The sequence below is a fragment of the Cololabis saira genome, chromosome 5, assembly GCF_033807715.1.
Source record: "Cololabis saira isolate AMF1-May2022 chromosome 5, fColSai1.1, whole genome shotgun sequence".
Classification (NCBI taxonomy): Eukaryota; Metazoa; Chordata; class Actinopteri; order Beloniformes; family Belonidae; genus Cololabis; species Cololabis saira.
In genome coordinates, this window is record NC_084591.1 from 20,427,903 (window position 1) to 20,448,498 (window position 20,596).

Sequence of the window (20,596 nt, forward strand, 5' to 3'; positions counted from 1 at the left end):
TCTGTCATAATTTCATCCCCCCTGGCTGGTTATATGTGGTGCTGTGCTGGTTTTATGTGCAATATCTGCCATGTGCAATATCTGCCAATCTGCCAGTCTACCTCACAACACTCCACCTGCTTTTTCTGCACCGTTTCTTCTTTCAACCAACTGTATATACTGTTCATATTATTTGATTATACATATTTTATATGTATTTTTTTGTATTTTTTATATATTTTTTATTTCTGACTTTTCAGTCTTTTTACCCCTCCCCTGCATGTGTGTGCTAAGTGTACTGATGACAACAAAATAAGTGTCCCCACTGAGGGAGAAAATAAAGGATATCTTATCTTATCTTATCTTATAACGTGTTGTGCTTTTTGTTTTGTTTTTTATTTGAGTTGTTATAATCTAAATATATAATATATATAATTTATAATTTTCTTGTGATATTAATTAAGTAATTGTGCAGACCATCTGTTATTATTGTTCAATTTTGTTTTGAGGGAGGGGCAGGTATAATAAGATTTTCTTCTTCCTGCTCCTTTCTGGTTCTGGAATATGTTTTTGATTGTGTTGTCATTTTACTTGCTTGCTTCTTTTCTTTGCATATTTCCATGACCAGAATAAATAAAAATGAAATGAAATGAAATTAAATGAAATAATTCAACGTGAATTTGCATAATGTGAAGTTTTGTTATCATTGTACTACTGTTTGCAAATGTTAAATAAAAAAAATAAAAGAATGATGGAAGCCGACTGTTTTTCCTCATTCGTCAGCGTGACGTAACGTGACCCCGCCCATGGCTCCGCCCCCTCATCTGGCCCCGCCCCCTCCCTCCCCAACATTCCACACACGCGAGGAAGCAACAAGCGGCAGCGGCGGCGGCGAGGCGCAGCGACGCGCTAAAGTTTAGAAACACGGATCCTGGTCGCCGACAGACACGAGACCAGCGTTTGACGAAGCCCGACACGGCTCTAGTAATAATGGGACACAACTGGTTTTTGTAAGAGCTGGTTTTTCGGGCGTACTTTTAGAGCTTCAAATGAGCGAGGAGTGTGCTGTGTGCGTGTGCTGGTCGTGGAACAAGATGGCAGCGTCGGCGGCGGCGGCAGCGCCGCTGCAGCGGTCCGCGGCCCCCGTCCTCCCCGCTCTCCCCACGCTCCTGGCCCAACCGCTCTCTGACGCCCTGGGGGAGGCCACTCACTGCTCTTACTGAAGGTATGTGCTCTCCGGTGACTCCAATGTGTTGTCCGAGACACTTCCCGAGGCTATTTCGGTGTTTCCCGTGTTGCAGCAGCAGCAGCTGAGGGTTTGGAGGACTTGGTGGACCAGCTGCTCTCTGGCAGGAAGGAAGGTGACACAACTGTTCAACTAACCGAGCTTTACTATTACTAGTCACGGTCGTTTTATTTTGTGCCCGAAGAGAATGTTTCAGGGTTTGTACGGGTGCTTGAAATCCTTGAAAGTGCTTGAATTTCAATGTTGTGTTTTCAAGCCCTGAAAAGTGCCTGAATTTTAGTTTAAGTGCTTGAAAGTGCTTGGAATTATAACTCTGTGTCTTTTAGTTAGTTAGTTTAGTTAGTTTAAGTTTTATTTCGGTCATATATACCTTTTCAAGGCAACAAGGAAGAGACTAATTTTACAATGTGACTGAAAAAGGCTCAGCCAAAAATAGTTTATTTATGCCCGTCTACTATACAACATCAGTGCCATTAACAAGGTTTTAATATTTTAGTGTTTTTTTTTTCTACTGATGTTTTAACTTATTTTGATTCCTATCTTGGGGCCATCCTTCTTGTTCTTTGTTCTTTTAGCCAAAGCACTGTTGTCACTTTATATTATCCTGTGTTGTTAAGTGTATGGTTTTAGATTGTATTGTATGAGGAGGCACTCACTGTGAACCAAATTTACCCAAGGGTACTATAATTATCTATCTATCTACAGCTGAAGCTACACAATACATGGTGTCAAGTCGTTCACAAAATTGGGATCAGACTATAGTTTAGTTATTACAAGGAGAAATAAAATCAGTAAGATGAAACATAACTAGATGTTTACAGCATGATACAATGTACATAATTGTGATAAAAAGCAGAAAAAATAATTGAGTATATATATTCCTGTAGATATTTTACCCCAGCTTTAAGGTGCTTGAAGATTTTGAAATTGACCCTTGAAAGTGCTTGAAAAGTGCTTGAATTTGTCCTTGAAAAATGTGTAGGAACCCTCGGTTATTTAAATAACAATATTTTTTTATGAAGTTTAGCTTTCTCCCTTAGCTCCACGGTTGTTTGTGTCTGTTGCAGAAGTAGGTTCAACAGGTGTCACGGTTGCTGCTGCCCATCCCCCAAACTCACACGTATACACACACTACACACACACGCTACCGTCCCTTCATCTCCCATATGTTAACTGTCTTTCAGATTGATCAGCAGCACACTGTGGTGTTTTACAGCTGTTAGTTATAACGCACACGGCAGCTGAACACGCCTGTGATGGCAGATCTCCATTTCAGGCTCGGAGCTCGTCGCCGGGGGATATCAGGCTACCTAGATTGGCAGGGGGGGCAACAGCTGAGACGGAGTGTCCCTCAAAGACTGGGAGCACAGCAAGGGTTATTTACCTCCTCTAGCCCCATGGCGGTGGCACTTTAGCTGTGTGGGGAATGTGTGGTGCATCACCGAGTTGTTATCAACATATGCCAGATGTGCACGGTTGTGATGGTTGATAAAACGTACTTTGTGACTTTGCAGAAAGTGGCCTGTACTCACTGACAGATCATTATAATTATGTTTCTAGAAAATGTTGTCTCCTGGAATTGTAATTACACACTCCAGTTTGCTCTTTGGGAGTTATGACTGTAACCTTTACAGTGTTTGCCACCATCCAGTTTTGCACTTTGAATAATGTTAAGTGACGGTTACAGTTGGTAGTTTCTTAAGACACACAGGCTGTGCTTGTCAGCATAAATAAGGTGTGTTATTGGTATTGTTGACTTTGAGGCACACCTCTCTGCCTGTCTGAGCCTGTGTATGCAGTATACGTTTGGAAGTCTGTCATCTCACAGTCAGCTTTTATTGTCAAACAACATTTTTTTGCTCAAATCAACCGCCTTCATGATCACTTGTACGATCAAGCTTGAAAACTGTACTCATCAGATACTAAATGTAAGCAGAGAAGCACACTATATGGGTCTGTTTGTTTGGAAACCTTCCGGCTGGTGAACTTTGCTGTTTCTGCCCGCTTTCTGCACGTTACTATTGTGTAATGACTTGCTGCAACAAGAGGAACATTCACGAAGAATTGAAAATAAGCCTTTAAATTGTCTGTGACTTTGGAAACTATATATTTTCAAAGTTTATATATGCATGGAATGCACTGATTGTTAAATCACTTAAATGAACCAATGGCTCTACAAAATCAATATGGATTTTGGATTATATGATGAAGAATTAACTTTTCAGTGTGGCGTGTTTTGGTGCCTTTCTCAGGGCATCAACTTATACCGAGAAATCCAGTTTTTCACTGTTGGTACAGAATAAACGGCAAAGAAAACAACGGGTACAGTCTGTAAGGTAAAAATAACTTGCGGTGGAGCTAAAACCAAATGTTTGAGACGATAAACTTTATGGGACATGCTATGTTTCTCTATGTTTTATGACTTTTCTGCAATGTTATAACGATGAATTATCATCTTAAACGAGACCGAAGGGTCATAAAATGGGTTGAAAGTATGTTATAGCAGAGGCTGTTTACAAAATTCACAAGAATTAGGATTTGCAAAGTCTCACAGACCTAAGGTTGCAAAAACTTTATAAAATTGTTGGCTCTGCCTTTTGTAAAGTTAAATAGAATTTCCTTATTAGGTTATGGTCTGCAGGAATTTGACCAATCATAAGACACTTGAAGACACTTGGCCAACTGAGCTCTGCCTGTGGTGGAGTCCTCTCGTTTTTCTGAAGTCGGTCAAATGATTACGGCCTATTGGAGTTATGCTGCGTGCAGAACTACTCTAGACGTACCAAAGATTCAAATAAGATGACTGTAACTTAGAATATTATAGTCACTTTTAATCCAACGCTTAAAACGGCATCACCCTGAGCATGCTCAGTGTCAACAAATCTTAAGGAGCTAAAAATAAAGTTAGAACCCAGTATGTGGCCTCTGCTGTCCCTTGTTGATTAAGTTAATGTATACAGTCTCAGGAATCGGCAAAGAAAGTTGCAGTTGGTGCATCTTTAGAATATACAAATACAAGGAAAAACGTCATGGTTTAAAAAAAAAAAAATCTGCATATATCTATTAAATTGAATCGTCCAACATCGTGTTCTGATCTCAACACTGAGGACACAACTACAGGGTTTCCGCTGGGTTTTAAAAAGTATTAAAAAGTGATAAATGAAAATTGCCAAATTTAAGGCCATTAAAAGTGTTAAATTCGCTGTCAGAGGTATTATTATTTTTAAAATTGGTATTATTACCTTTTACATTTTAAGTCTATTTTATTGTCATTCACAAAGTGAAATAAATGTGAAACATCTGGTCAACATCAATGAGTCTATAAATCTGTTCTGTATAGTGTTCTATAGTTCAAAATCTGTATTAATGTTAAAAGGTCCGTGATTAACACTTAATGTTGTGACAGTTTTTTAAAAAAATCTGAAGGTAGTGAAAAAGGTATTAAATTGATATTAAATTTAACATAAGGATTGCTGTATGAACCCTGAACTATCATACGTGGATACGCCTTTTTTTTTATTGTCTTTTCAAAACTTTACAAAACTGACCAGAGATGCTTACTGTTTGTCTGAGCTCCATCAATATATCTTAATATGTTGATCTTTACAGTGGTCTGGAAGGTCTTTCAGGGGGGGTGATTACATTGCATAGTGTTTTTAAAGGCATTGAACACAATGTCAGTCAAGCTTTCAGTGTTAACCTACTTGTTCATTTGAATTGTTCAACTGAGTGAAATTACTAAATGTTGACAAAGTTTAGAAGCTGTCATTAAAGTTTGCACTGTAAATTAGATTCTCCATGTTGAAGTATTTTGAATGTAGATTTGATATCTTTGTCCAAAATCTGACAGTACATAGATGTGTGCTTTTTATGCAGTCGGTACAGAAAGTCATCCGGTTGCATCATCCTAACTGTATTGTTGTTTTAAACTGTAAGCTAAAACAGCTGCCACTGCACCTCAGTGGCCTCAGATAACGTTACCTCAGCATTTGATTAATTTCAATCTGTTTTTTTTTTTAGTGCCGACTCATATTAAGAATGTTTGATTGTTGTGACAGCACCATAACATAACTGCTTGGTTCTTTATCATTATACTGATGGCATCTCATACAGCAAGAATTTTATTGTAAGAGTCATTTTTGTATTACAAGTGTATTTTTATGATGTAGTTTAGGTATACAACCCTCATCACACTTTGTGTTGTATCCTGTGAGGCCCTGCACCGGTGAAACTGACCTAATAGTGTAGCGTGCAGGGACAGGCCAGAGATACACTGGGCTTTCCCCATCTCCCATTACAGTAGACTTGTTCTCTTTTCCAGGAAAGGTGACATTTGTATGTGATTTCATGACTTTTATGACTGCTTTTATTCATACACACTTTCTATATAGAGGATAGTAAGAGAAAAAAATATGCCCTTTATTTTCAACAAGTTCCCTTCTGAATGATTATCCATACATCCTACAATTTTCAAGGAGCACAAACTGTGTCTGCATGATAATAATTTAGCTCAGTCTCTGATAGGGCTGTTCGATTAATCGATTTTAAATCGTAATCGCGATTATGTAATTAGAACGATGTTAAAACGTGAAAATCGTAAAATCGATTTTTCACTTTTTTTTTTTTTTTTTTACCTTGTCTGCACACATATTAATGATTGATGGAAATACCTCTCAATACCTGCGACAAGTGCCCCATCGGAGAGGCTCTTTAGTGTAGGAGGGGGCGTTGTAACATGCCACCGGGCTGCAAAAAACTTGCAAATGTGAATAGCAAATGTGTGACTGACATTACACACCTCTACCTCCTTCATGGGTTGCATTATTATTTAGCATGCAAAGACCCAGTTTAGTTTAATTAGAAAATGTCTTGTTTTATTTAATTGGAAATATAACTTACTGTATGTTTGCAAGTGCTGATTTGCTGATTTTTTTTTTTTTCAGAGATAAAACTTTATATTTTATTATATATTTTTAAAATTTTTTTCAACTTATTTTACAGAGTTTTGCACTTTATTCATTCATTTTTGGTTTAATAAGAGCAAAGTTGGCACTTAAAGCCCAATGGGGCAAATGTTCAATAAAAAAACAGCATATTTGAAATCATTTCTTTGCCTTTTGTCAATTCACAAAATAATCGTAATCGGATTTTGAGAGAAAAAAATCGAGATTTTATTTTTGGGCAAAATCGAACAGCCCTAGTCTCTGACCTACCTTTGCTATGTCTTGAAAGATAAACAGCTTCTTCTTTTTTTCTTGTTTTTGTTTTTTTCCTAAGGTATGGCCTCACAAGTCTTGGTCTACCCAACACACATGCACTCAACTCAAACAAGTGCCTTAGGAACCAGCAGCAGTGGAACCAGCAGACACACAGGTGAAATCCACCGCAGTAATAACACCAGCAGAGCCTTTCAGCACCAACCTCCGCCCAAGACCTATGTGATTGGAGTCAACTACGGTATTGCCTATCCCAACAATGTCGCCCCATCCTCAACTGGTGCTGACTTAGGAAGGCTGCACGGGGGACTACAGCTTGGTGAAACTGAGCAGCCCACTGGAATACAGAGGTTGGGCAGCTGGGAGAGCTTGGAAGAAGGTCCAGCTGGGATTGGGGATCAGCGGTCAATTCATCAGAACAGAGGCCCACAGGAAGTGAGTCTTGTGAGAGACAGTGTCAGAATTCCATCAGGAAGTGGTTTGGACTTCAGGCTATTGAGTAAAGCCTGTGTAAGGACAGAGGAGGAAGAGCTCAGAAACGTAAAAATACCAGCGGGAGGACGACACGTCAGCCTTCTTAATACAGGTGCCACCCAGAGATGTGAACAGAAAAAAGGTGACGGTGAGGAGCAACCGCAGGACAACACTTGTGTCAGAGCCATGCAGATAGTGGAGGACATATCTGCTTTGCCTTCACTTCCTCCCCCTGTGGCCATGTTGCAGCCCAGCACTGGGAACACTGCGGACACCGTCAGAGTAGGAGGTGGAGGGACTCTTCCTGCTCAACAGAACAGGGTTGAGCCAGTGACTGGTATTGGAGTTGACGGGACTGAAATCAGGCCCAACGGCAGTACTGAGGTTGTGGCAGGAGCTACAGTGGCTAGAACCGGATCCGGCGATGGTGATTATCAGTTGGTTCAGCATGAGGTTTTGTGCTCTCTGAAGAACAGCTATGAGGTCTTGGAGTTTCTGGGTCGTGGTACCTTCGGCCAAGTGGTGAAGTGCTGGAAAAGAGGAACAAATGAAGTGGTGGCTGTCAAAATACTCAAGAACCACCCTTCCTATGCACGTCAGGGACAAATTGAGGTGAGGGTTTGTGGGGTTACAACAAAAATGTAATTGCATCTGAAATGAATATGCGGCTATAATTGTTTATGATCGCATTACTGCATACAACAACTCAAATTACATTGATATTTCCTTTTGTACAACAAAAAAACTGTATTTTGCACTTTCTATGTGCTAACAACAGTCTGTTTCTCATTTTACTGCTGAACTTTCAGGTTGACATCCTGGCCCGATTGAGCAGCGAGAATGCAGAGGAGCACAATGTTGTGCGTGCTCTGGAGTGCTTTCAGCACCGCAGTCACACGTGCTTGGTGTTTGAGATGCTTGAGCAAAACCTGTATGACTTCCTTAAGCAAAACAAGTTCAGCCCCCTGCCACTCAAAATCATCAGGCCTATTCTGCAGCAGGTAATGTGATTGCTCTTGCAGAACTGTATAATAATATGCATGCTCTCATGCAAACATAAACGTTTAGTAATTGCTGCCTCATTTGGGCCTAGCACACATAATTACAGTGACAGAAATGTTAGGGCCCATGCTTAATCATATGCTTTAATTATGTCAATCTCTCCAGGTGGCAACAGCTCTGAAGAAGCTGAAGTCTCTGGGTTTGATCCATGCTGACCTGAAGCCAGAGAACATTATGCTGGTGGATCCCTCCAGGCAACCGTACCGAGTGAAAGTCATTGACTTTGGCTCAGCCAGCCATGTATCCAAGGCTGTTTGCTCCACGTATCTGCAGTCAAGATACTACAGGTGAGGACGTCTTTCTTTCAAATCTGAGTTATCCATCATTTAATAAGATGCACAGCATAGGGCTGGGCGATATGACTTCAAATCAATATCTTGATTGGTTGAACATTTTACCTCGATTATGGTTATTGAATAATTATTTTAGCTTTATTTCAGTTTTTGACCCCAAAGAATCATAAAGTTTTTGCTGTGTATATGATTTACTATTAAAAATGAGAAATGTATAAAGTAATAACAGATTTGAAGTTTAAAAAAAGGGCATGATTACATCAGTTCTAGTCACTTTCTTTAGCCCTGGTACAGCACTTGCTTTCTTAAGTTTTTTTTAAGTTGAAGCTTGAGCTGACAAAACTATTCATATTTCCTGTTACTTTTCAAAGCTGTTTGGGGGGGTTACACAAGAAATGTGTTCCTCCAATGATGCACACTGTTCTCATTTAAACTGAAACTTAATTAAGCTTTCACAATTCCTTTTATTTCCTAAATACCATTGAGGATTTATATAGTTATGAATTTCTATAAAAACCGTTTCATAGCTCAAATGACATTCAGCTGCTGTCAAATGGCACACAATGTTCAAAAAGGAAAATCACACTGTAGAATATTTCTAGGAAGATCATAATGGGAAATGTAATGACATTTTTCACCACAATATGCCAGCATAGTGATCTGACTCAGTCCCATGGGTGGTGGTTGTTTATATATTTATGTTTCCCACAGGGCTTTGCAAAGTCTTGCCTCAGCCTTCTGTGTTCATTCCAACTCCGTTCTTATGTAATTTCAAATGGGCTGTATTAACCTCATGCTCTCACTGGGAGTGCCGTATCTTGCCTTTCAGTTTATATCCTTTGACAGCTGCGTTTCTCAGATGGACTGCATTACCATTGATCATATTTTTTAAAATGTTTTCCTTCTGCTGATATGCGTTTTTAATTATACTTATCTGTGTTGATCTCAACTTGTTACACCCTTATCTCAAACATACCTTTTTAATGTGCAGAGGAACTGAGCAGTTGGAGGAACAGTGTCATAAAATATTTGGCATGTCTCCAGGGTTGGAGTAAGAGGGAAAATGTGCTTATGAAACAGGGTTGTGAACTTCACAAAATGCTGTTGTGCAAACAGACTTTGTTAATTTACTCAGCTTTAAACTTATAAGATCATATTATGATGCACAAGACTTGAAGGAGCTGATTTAATTTAAAAAGAAATAACAGATTGTACAAATTGTAAAATACATTTGACATCAGCCTTTTCTGTTTAGAACTATGCTGTGAATTGTCGACCCATGGCTTTGTGATGTTCACAATTGTTTCAAATGCAAACTTTCCTTTTTAATTTGCTACAAGACTGCAGGCTGGCAGTTTTATTTTTACTGTTGAGGGTTTAACTAAGAAGGCCAGTAAAGTCAAACTATTGTAAAGTCTGCAAACATTGTGAAATCCATGACACATGCTGTTAGTTTACTGGGCATGTCTGCAACTAATGCACGCAGTCACCATTCTACTCTTTCAGTGCCAATTTTATGGCCCTGTAAGGAACAAATCACTTGTTGTTATTTCTACTTTATTTGCTGTAGTGCTGTACAAATAAGGATGTGAAATTTTGAGCTTCTTGTACTGAAGCACTGTTGTGTTAGACTAAAATTCAAAATGATAAGCCTCTGAGTGAAAAGAAAAGCGGTAGTTAAGTGTAAAACTTCCCTCTACTGAGGGGAAGCTTCTTCTTGGTCCACCTCTTTGAGAGACTCGTCTGAGTGTGTAGCCATAGCTGTTGCATAACAAGAAAGATTTACTCTATTTGACTTGGTTAAGTGTGCATGGCTATGTGTTCGTGTGTGTTCTTGTGTGTTTTGCCTTCAGCAGCATTGGCAACACTGAGATCACAGTGCAATTAAAACGGGTTGCCATTGGATTTTAGGGAGGTCATTCGGTACACAAGACACTAGGGAAGAATGTGGTATGTGAAAACCCACATTTAGATCCAGGAAAAAACATTCAGACATTCCTGTGTGTGTCTGGGTGTGTTCATTTGTATGGCTCAGTGTATGCAGGGGTTGGGTACTATTGTCTGTTTAACATTGTACCCTAAAATGTTTGACAATTCTTCTCTGAAAAAATAAAATTGATGGATTACAATTTTTATTTGACCCTGGTTGAGCCACAAAACCCTGTAATCATCTGGTCAGCTTTTGCTCTAGTCATAAAGCAGTTTCTTCCTACCTCGGTCATAAGGTGGAAATTCTATGCAAAGAGGCATGTCGGTACTTTCTCGGCTGTCATTTCTCTTTATCTGCTGTGCCTCCTACATCCTCTCCGCTGTGCATTTGTGAGAGGGGGAGTTTGTTTATATTCCATTAACTGATGCTGCATAGACATTTTGTAGTTTGTGCAGTGTGTTGCTAGGTCTATATTTGAGCTGTTTAGAAAACAATTGACATGAGAAGTCATAGCACTTTTACATTTTTTGTATAAGGGGCCATATTAAAAAGAGTACAAAAATCGTGTGGTCCCTACCGGGGTTTAAATTAAGATAAATGTAACAAAATTGACTATTTGGACGGTGATAAAACAATGCAGAAGCAGTGGAAAAAGTATAATAGATATGTCTCCACCTTTAGCAACGTTAAGTTAAAGGAGTTTTCTGGCTATCAGTCTCTGACATCGTTGTGGAGGACATTTGGTCACTCTTCTTTGCATCATTTAGCTCCAGAGCAAAGTTTGTCTTAAAGGGTTTATCTTGTTTGCTCATCTTGTTGTTAGGAAATCGGTTTGCAGGGTTTAGTGTCTTTGTCTGCAGAGGTTATATTGACTGTACTATATTGTTACAATAGTGAAGGTCCAAAGAAATCAGGCTTTATCACAGTCAGATGTTTTTCTTTCTTTCATAGGGCGTTTTTCTGTTTTTAACAGATCTGGGATTTACTATGAATTTTCAACAACCATGTGTTCATGGTTGGCTTTTTTTGACATAAGGAAAGCCCTCAAGGCAAAATAACACACAAAGTTTTGACCTGCTTCATTTATTTGCAAACACACGTTAAAGTTCAAGTACGAGATCAAATTACAAACTGAATTCACGATTGCATCCATTTAAGCGCACACATACATACACACAGTATGTACTGTGTGTATGTATATATTCATTCTAATTTTATTTTAATGTTAAATTGTATACACTTGCTAATAAGTACCAGTCTACAGAATGAAGCACAGCTTGTAACTTGAGTGTCTATCTTAAACTAGAACTTTCAGTTCCACTCTTAAATGGTTGTGGGTACTTTTTTATAGTCCTTCAGTGACAAACACATTTTTCTGCTTTTATTTGTTTTTGTCTCTTTAAAATAAAAATGTAATTGATCATGTGTGATTTTTGCCACATTTATTACATATGTATGATTTATATTCACATCAAATGGTGCAAGTATCCTGGAGAGTGCAAATGTGTTGGGTGTATTTGAGGAAGTGGTATTTTAGACCATCATAAATATAAACTCTTTAGGAGACTTTCCCATAGGTAGTGATTAATTCCATTGAAGTTTGCGGTGACTTTTAAAATGAAGTGGACTTGTTTTGATCCAAAGAAAGGTAAAAACTCTCGTGGTGTTTTTTGATTTTTAAATTTACCTCAAGCTGTAGATCTACAGCTTCACATTTTTTTCTGAGTTTTAGCTCAGTTGGATAGAGTTGTGTCTAATTTAAAATACTACTAAGTGTTAACATTTTGAACCTTGTACATTCAGTGTTACATAGGGTATAATGCTGTGGCAAAAGCTTGTCTTTGCTCATCATGGATGAGTGTGCTGTTGCCATGGTAGCATGACACAGCAGGTCCCGGTGAGGTGACTGTTCCATCCTGCAGGGACTGGTGACGTAAAACTACCCACAATGAAAATGGAGCACTGGGCTCTGTGAATAATTCAGCTGAGCAGATCAGATGGAAGAGGAGATGGCTATCATCTTAACAAAGTTGCAGATTTGGACAGGTTGTGTCAAGTTTCTTTTTATCAAGGTATGATTTATTTGTAACTTTGTAGGTTTTGCCTTACTTTTTCACTTTGTATATTAACATATGGACATTTCCTCAACTGTGCCATCCAGTTACATCTGTGTGTGCCAGGATTAATTTGAAGGAGTCATGAAAAGACCTTTTACAATTAATCTCCAGCAGCTATATTTAAAACTCCATCTTTATGCTGAGTTTTGCTTACCGTTTCACTTTATATACTTGACTTCACAGTCTCACAAAACAGCATGAGAAGATCAAGGGACTTCTTTTTGTAGTATTACCATTATATATTTATGGCAGGTATGGCCTCCACTGTGGCAGTCAAGCCTGTACCTGCTGTTCCTTCTGAGTTTTAAGGACTTACTGAATAATATGAACTTTTGCAAGAATAAGTTTAACATGCTGATAAACCTCCCGCCTCTTTTCCTTTCCTTGCCAACTTGAGTAATTGTGGCATTTCTTAATTTTTTTTTTCTCAAGTAGCCTTTCTGTTTTTTTTTCCCAGCTAGAACAGGCCACAGCCTTTCCTGTTGTGTGCATTTATGCATATATTTAACATGCACAAGCTCAGTCTTGCGTAATATGAGAAACCGTTTCGTGAAGTAAGCCGTAGTAATGCTGTTGGGCTTGTTTGATATGTGATAATCATGGATCAGCTCTGCCTGTAGGCGTTAAAGCACGCAGGCTCATGTGTCCGTCCAGCACCAGTCTCTATCATATCTTGTTTAACATCACTCAGATTTACATGAACACCCCTGGATACAATAAGTGTATGTAGCCAGTTATTTCTGTTCGCTGTACACAGCACAGGCCTGTTGTCATGAAGTATGCAGTGTTTGTTTTTGTCATAGCTGCTGCTCTCCAGTGTGACTAGTTATTTCTGGAACCTAGCCTGCCTTCTAAATAGTGTGTGTGTGTTGGATCCTATGTTGTGTAATGAATTGTTACATCTCTGGTAAGTTAAGCCAATTACAGTAGCCTATATGACTGCTGTAGGGCAATATACATGAGCTTCTTTTTTTTTTTTTTTCTTCTTTGGTTTGTTTGTCTTCTTAGATCCCATTTCCCTTTGTGTAAAGAACCTGCAACCAACATTTAATGTTTTAAACTAGTCCTGAATAATGTGTCCTTTTGGTTACTTTTTAGTTTGGGTGAGAAGTTACACAACTAAACTTAAAATTCAAGTAGTTTGGCCAGAAAATGAGCTTGTATTTCACAGTTTTGCCACAATGTTGCAGCTATCCTTGAGGAAGTACAACTGTCATGGCACTCACACCTGCGCTGTTCTTCGTAGGTTTCAGTGTATGTGAAGGAGATTTTGCTAGTATTGTTAGTATAAATGGAAGAGATCAAAGAATGTTAGAAGGAATCAGGGAGGTAATTTTGCATTCCCCACCAACGCTCAATTAAGTATTGCTGAGTATAAGACTGGAGTAAATCAGTCTGTTACTGTGCTCTTCCTTTTGAGCAAGCGTCATGCTCTGCCACTGGCTAGCTGCACTGAAAGGCCACGATCTGCCCGTGGGATCGGGATGAAGGGACGGCAGAGACCACTTTAACTTTTCTGACTATCAGGAGAAGGTAGGCTCTGCGTGGGAAGTTTGTTCGCTGCACCACAAATCGTCTGAAACCAGATGCTCCACCGTCCGTGTTCAGTTTCAGTGGCTGAGTGACGAGAATACTGACAGACAAGTCTTTGCCGAATTAACAGATGCTTTTCTCTGCCGTAGCGACAGGGGACATAAGCAAGGTCAGCGGGCAGAGGAGCAAGAGGTAAATTTACTCTCACCGGTCTAGTTTAACTCATTTGGTCTCAGGAGCAGATTTAACTCAGGGCGACATGGGCATTGCTCCAGGGCGACATCTTGGTTGTAAAACACATAAAGGGAAAAAAGCAGGGCAAATGCTTTCATTTATAACTAATTTCCACACCACCTCGGTCATATCCCCGTCCTGATATTTTGTTGACAAGTGGACACGCTTAAGGCCCGCGAGTTTGTTTGACGGCGTCTGGCTGATCTGTGAGAGTGACAGCTGCCAGGGCAGCAGACGGCGGTCAGACAGCTGTCAAGCTTGGAGGATAACGGAGATGAGCAGGGATCAATGTGGAATATCCTTGGAGATCGGTTCATTGTATTTTGTGAGACCAGTAGCATTTACCATGGCCACTTCTGCACTAAAAATATAAAAAGCAGCTCTACATTTCGGGGAGAATCTTTGTTTCAGATAGATTATACAACATTCCTCCTGCACATGTAGACATTTCCAGTTTCACTGAAACATTCACGTGACCCACGACAAAAACAAAGATGGCTGCTTGGTGCCGAGCAGATTTAACACAAAAGCTTATAATCCTAATTCTTGTTTATTCTTCTCAGAAAAGGCTTTAATCTTATCTCTTTTTTGTGTGGTTCAGCATTTTTGTCACAGTGCAAATCCACCACTTAAACTTGGAAAGTCTCAGACCTTGCTTTAATGAGGTTGTTCTGCAAATGTCTGAGATGGTCTCTCTCTCAGGGATCTTTTTTGATGTTGCGTAACTGAATGTCTTCCTCTCGAAAGAGCAATAGGAAATGGCAAAATGTAATTTCCCTCAGGCCAGGGAGAGGAGAAAGCTTGGCCTGTTTGAAACAAGGGGGCTATACTGCATACATGGTATAGTATACATGGAAATAGACACAGAATTGTACAAATCCTGTTAAAGCCATGTGTATGACTGATGGCCCTGTTTTTCACCCTTTGGTACTGTTGCATTATGGTCTTGTGTCCAGTTGTTGCTTGGCAACTGTTATTTCCCCCGTGTCTGTCACAAATGGTGGTTTCTATTTGTAGCGCTGTTGCTCAGCTGCTGTGTGCAGGTCTAATCGCTCATTGTTTTCATACATGAGTTCACCCTTCTCCTGCAAGATTACTGATCGCATTTGCATTGTGTGATTGGCAAAGTCCAGAACACTGATGGTGCTAATGTAATTTCTTGCATGTTCTAGAACATGTTGTATGAAACATTACAACAGCTTTTCCACAAGCCGGAGAGCCAGAAACCCAAACACCTAATACACAAGCCGGAGACCCATAAAAGGAGCGTGAAACCTATATATCTCAGAAGAAAAACAAAAACATTCTTTATGCTTCTATGGGGTGGTTTTACCGACATGTTGACTATCCAGTTTAATGCAAAAGTAAAATTAAAACACTTTATTTGGATTTGTACGTCTCTTGCAGCACTCAACGTGACGTAGCCGGTCAATCAAGTCTTCAAAATCTAGTTTTCAGCTGTATTTGGCCTCATTGATAACATGTAGTCGTACTTAATCATTATGCATTTCTGCATTACATAAGGGCTTTGCCTCTGAAAACCAATTTGCATGATCTGCTGCCATCATCCTTTTTTGACGTATCTTTGCAACAGTGGTATCGGCAATCACAATTATTTGTCAGACTAAGGATGTTTTTGTCCATCTTTGTCAGAGTAGAGATCATCTTCATGGTTAGCTTTTTTTGCAAGACGAGACACGGAGAGAGTTAAGAGATGCTCTTAAAAAAAAAAAAACATTCAATGGAAACACCAAACTCCCTCAGCGATTCCTTTATTTCGCTTTTCTTTTGTGAAAAAATGTAATGGAAGCACGACTATTGGATGATGATTCTTGCCCTAAAAATCTTGTTTGGAGTCTGGAATTGACTAAAGTGAGGACAAAAGTAAGTATTTACAGACACGTGTTTTGCTGTACAGTAGAAGTATTTTTGATTGCACGATTAAATCAGTAAGAATACATCCAGAATTTCCCGGTACTCTTGAGGTTGATTTGAATATGGCGGTTACATAGTTGGTTGGTTACAATCATCATGGCCCCTGCCGTGACGTAGCGGCTCTTGCACCTTGCCCCACAACGCTTTTGGGCCGGCTTAGCACCCTTTTTGTTGGCCCTGAGTCGGTGCTTTGCTCGCAGCTGGTGGTCAAAAAAAGCAAACAACTGGTGCTAAGACGGGTAGCAGCACTGAACTAGCACTGGAACCGCTCTGGTGGAAAAGCCCTAACAGTGACTTTCTTTCTTATGCTTTCTGTGGACAAAATGCAACACAAAGTTGTGTGTTTTGTTTTTTTTTTAAATAAAAACACAGTTCTCATCCAATCAAATGTTTTATTTTTTGTTTCACCAGTGTCAAGTTCATACTCGCATTCTGTTTATCTGTTTAGTCTTTAGCTCAGTGGATCTAACAACTGATCCTACGTTGCTCTTGTTTATTCATAGATTCCTCTTTGGTGGTGATACTGATCAGCTTTAGGCCCTTTCTTTCTTTCTTTCATTTTTTCCATTTTTTGTTGTTGTCTTCACAGGGCTCCAGAGATTATTTTGGGCCTGCCATTTTGTGAGGCCATTGACATGTGGTCGCTGGGCTGTGTGATAGCTGAGCTCTTTTTGGGCTGGCCCCTCTACCCCGGAGCACTGGAATATGACCAGGTAACAGTTCTCCCACACAGACATGAGCCACACGCAACTGTATCTCAAATGCACCGATTAAAGGAGGGAAAGGGAGTCTCTGAAGATGGATCACTTTATTTGTTTTTATTTCATGGTCTCTCTTGCTCCATAAGACTTAACTGCAAATCCAATGTGGAATCCGCCTAATACTCATTTGGGCCGAGTAAATCAGGAAATTGTTTTTGTAAATGTGTGATTATGTTTCCCCAGCGTTGTGTGGTCTAAACTGCGCAACTGGGACTCTCGCTGGAGTCCCCAGGCGAGGTAGGGGAGCATGGGAAAAGACCCACACCATATTCACAGACCAGTACAGGATTATTTCATATTGAATATAGACAGCGCATAGATGGATATATATAATTTGAAGGCATTTAATCCGTCTGGAGAAAATGAAATGTATCCTTTTTTGGGGGGCAGTCGCAGCGATTGCCAAAACTTTAACTTATCTGTCCCTTTTTTGCCAAATGAAATGTGTGAAATGTCCGGTGCTTCCTCTAGCAGCTGCTAGGAGTTTAAACAGTCATCAAAGATGCTGGCTTTGTTGGGCATTGACAGCTCTGTTGTATCACAGGGCTATGCCAGGACACACTCTTGCACACCCACGCATACACATCAATCCCCCAAAAGCATGCAGTTCTATGCCAAGGCTCACTGCAGTTCCACTCTACACAGCAAAATGTATTTATAAACATAAGCCTGATGGTAGACGTGTGCACAATCATGCATGCGCGCACACACACATACACAAACACACACTCTTTGGTTAGCATTCAGTGCACCATCAGCAAGATCTCGGTCCAGTGCCCTCTGGCCAGTCAGTGTGTTTATTTCTAGGCTGTAGACACGTGCATGTGTGCTCATTCTCACTCACTCCACACACACACACACACACCATTGCGCCGAAAACTTATTGTACTATTTTGATTCAACACGACACATCTGGAGTTTTGTAACTGTATCATGAAGACCAGATTAGTTCATAACATTGCTCGGTAAAATTTCAGTTTTATTTGGAAAATGTGTTGATGTTCAACGCCACGGGAGTCAGTCAAAATAAAGTTTATACAAGAACTTTTATTGAAGCCAGACTTTCATTACGTCTCAAACTTGCCTGAAAGCATGGGTGTGACTGCAGACGGCTTCATGGAAGATGAGCAAAACCAGAATGTGCTGCTGGCCAAACCGTTATTGTCAGGGGTGACGGTGCTAAAAGTCACAATAACAAGATCCAGTCAGGGATGGGCATTGCCCTTTGTTTTTGGTTCAACTATACCTTGCTCGTAGAGTTAGGCTTGACAACTGTGCAGACTCTCTCTCTCTCTCACACACACACACACACACACACACACACACACACACACACACACACACACACACACACACACACACACACACACACACACACACACACACACACACACAGTACAGACCAAACTTTTGGACACACTTCCCCATTTGTTTAAAGGAGGAGGTGTGTCCAAACTATGTACGTGTGTATGTATGTATGTACATGTGTGTGTGTTTTTTGTGTGCGATTTGTTAAGACTACAGATTTTATGGCTGAAACTTAGTATGAAAACTAATTTGGAAGTAAATGCGACAAATGCATTAATATATTTGGTTTTCTATGCTGTTACCAAATAAAAAAGATTGTGTATCTTGAAAAATGCTATGATGTTTTCAGTTTTGAAAGCTAAATGTAATTCACGTGAACCGTGTATCAAAGAGCATCTTCACAACAACACAGGTTGGCGGACCGCAAAACATGCACACGGGTCTTGCGACCGATCACAATTAACATGACTGTGTTGTTCCAGCTGTACTCTTACAGCCCCAAAGCCGTTCACACTTTAAACATTCACCCATACACTCACACACCGGTTGCTGGCGGAGCTGGCCTGACAACCGGGAGCAACTGGGGATTCAGTGTCTTGCTCAAGGACACTTTGGTGGACACAGGAAGAAACTAAGGCTCGAACCACTGACCTTCAGGTTCATGGGCGAACGCTCTACCACCATCAGTACCATAACATGGTGAAATGAAGCATTGTGACATGTAATGGTACTTAAATCAGGTTAGTTTTGTTAAGTCTCCAACAACATAATACGCTTTCCAACTTGCCACGCAGTGGCTAGGTAAGAAGTTGCTAAGCAGTTTAGAAATCTCTTACCTGTGCGTGTTGGCATTCCACCAAAGATGCATTATAGTGAAGATTCCCTCCGATACACGATTCATGTGAATGACTATTGATTATTGACAGGAGGTAAGAGTTTGCAAGCATGCTAAAAGAGCAGTTGTCAGCCGGATTAGACATGACTATCTGAAAGTAACTGTTAACGCATGAGTTGAAAAGCCTACTTTTAACAACTTTAACAAAAAGCTTTCAGATTAACTCTTCAAGAGATTCCAGAAGGGTCTTTTCAAGTGTTCATATTGCAAGTAGTTAGAAATGGCTGTAAACCATTCTGCATTGCCACGGTAAATGAGCTCAACTAAACTGATTTAGCAAATAAAATAAATGTTAAAATAAAGTGCACTCATTATCTGAAATGGTTGGGACTTTTCCTGTTTTTGTCCGTCGCCTACCCCCCCCCCCCGCCCTTTACTCTGTTTAACTCTGTTTCCTCCATTGTGCCCTGTGCAGATCCGCTACATCTCTCAGACCCAGGGCCTGCCTGCAGAGCAGCTGCTCAACAAAGGGACCAAGACTATGCGTTTCTTTACCAAAGAATCAGACTCTCCTTACGCCTCCTGGAGAATAAAGGTAACTGTGTTCGGATCATACGGATTCACACAAACACATCAATATGCAAACACAGAATGCACATGTTTTGTTTGACAGTCTGCATTTCTTCTATCCAAAGTGCAGAGGTGACTAACAGATAAATGGGGATTTGAAGTGAAGTACCAGGAAGGATTTATTGGGGGTTCTATTGAGGGTACATGTAGTGAAACGGTATTAAGTGGCGGTTCTCTCCCAATAGGAAACAGCTGCAATAGCTTTTCCAAACAGGACGAACCCAGCACAGCCCAGGGGAAACTGTCTTTAGACTGACTGCTGGGTTTCCTCTAAATAAATGGATTTGCATGGAGTTTGCTGACTTTGTCAGTTTTAATGGGAGAAAAAATGCCTGTGGATACAGTCACATGATGAAAAAGAAATCTGCATACTGCACTTTCTTACATGTCAGGGATAATTGAATGTGGTAAATACTGAGGTTTTTTTTTTTTTCTTCTGTTCCCTACAGACGACGCAAGAACATGAGAAAGAGACAGGACTAAAATCCAAAGAGGCCAGAAAATACATCTTCAGCTGTCTGGAAGACATAGCACATGTAAGTCTGACCAGACCCGATGATTCGGATAAAATACGTCAACATTTAATTGGTCTGAAATACATGTCACTTTCAAATTTGTCCAAATATAATTTGAAACACTCAAGAGGAGAGCGTTGGTTGATATATTCAAATATTCCTGTTTTTTGTTGTTGTCTTTTTTGTTTTTCTTTCCCTCACCATTTCCTTCACTGCTCATCTCAGGTGAACTTGGTGCTCAGTCCTGATAACGGTGACATGCAAGCAGACAAGGCAGACAGACGGGAGTTTGTGTCTCTTCTTAAGAGCATGCTTATGATCGATGCCGAGGACAGAACGATCCCCTCTAGCGTTCTAAATCACCCCTTCCTCACCATGACTCACCTCCTGGACTACCCCCACAGTAACCAGTAAGCAGCACGGCAATACGTTGGCTTGCTCATTTGTGTTTGCTTCTCTTGCCATGTTGTTTTTCTAACTGGCATAACACAGTTGGCTGACATAAATACATTATGCACTTACTGGTTT

At 40.1% G+C, this 20,596-nt stretch overlaps 1 protein-coding gene across 1 annotated transcript in view; it reads left to right on the plus strand.

The window, feature by feature from the left end:
• Window positions 1-847: 847 nt before the first annotated feature.
• The window catches only part of LOC133443870 (homeodomain-interacting protein kinase 3-like), a 38,458-nt gene continuing 18,709 nt past the window's right edge, over window positions 848-20,596 (plus strand). Inside the window, exons 1-8 of the mRNA XM_061721163.1 lie at window positions 848-1,204; window positions 6,503-7,527; window positions 7,725-7,916; window positions 8,083-8,264; window positions 16,609-16,732; window positions 19,399-19,518; window positions 20,003-20,089; window positions 20,294-20,478. Of these exons, the coding sequence (XP_061577147.1) occupies window positions 6,505-7,527; window positions 7,725-7,916; window positions 8,083-8,264; window positions 16,609-16,732; window positions 19,399-19,518; window positions 20,003-20,089; window positions 20,294-20,478 (1,913 nt within the window). The 5' untranslated portion in view covers window positions 848-1,204; window positions 6,503-6,504. The remainder of the gene's footprint in view (window positions 1,205-6,502; window positions 7,528-7,724; window positions 7,917-8,082; window positions 8,265-16,608; window positions 16,733-19,398; window positions 19,519-20,002; window positions 20,090-20,293; window positions 20,479-20,596) is intronic.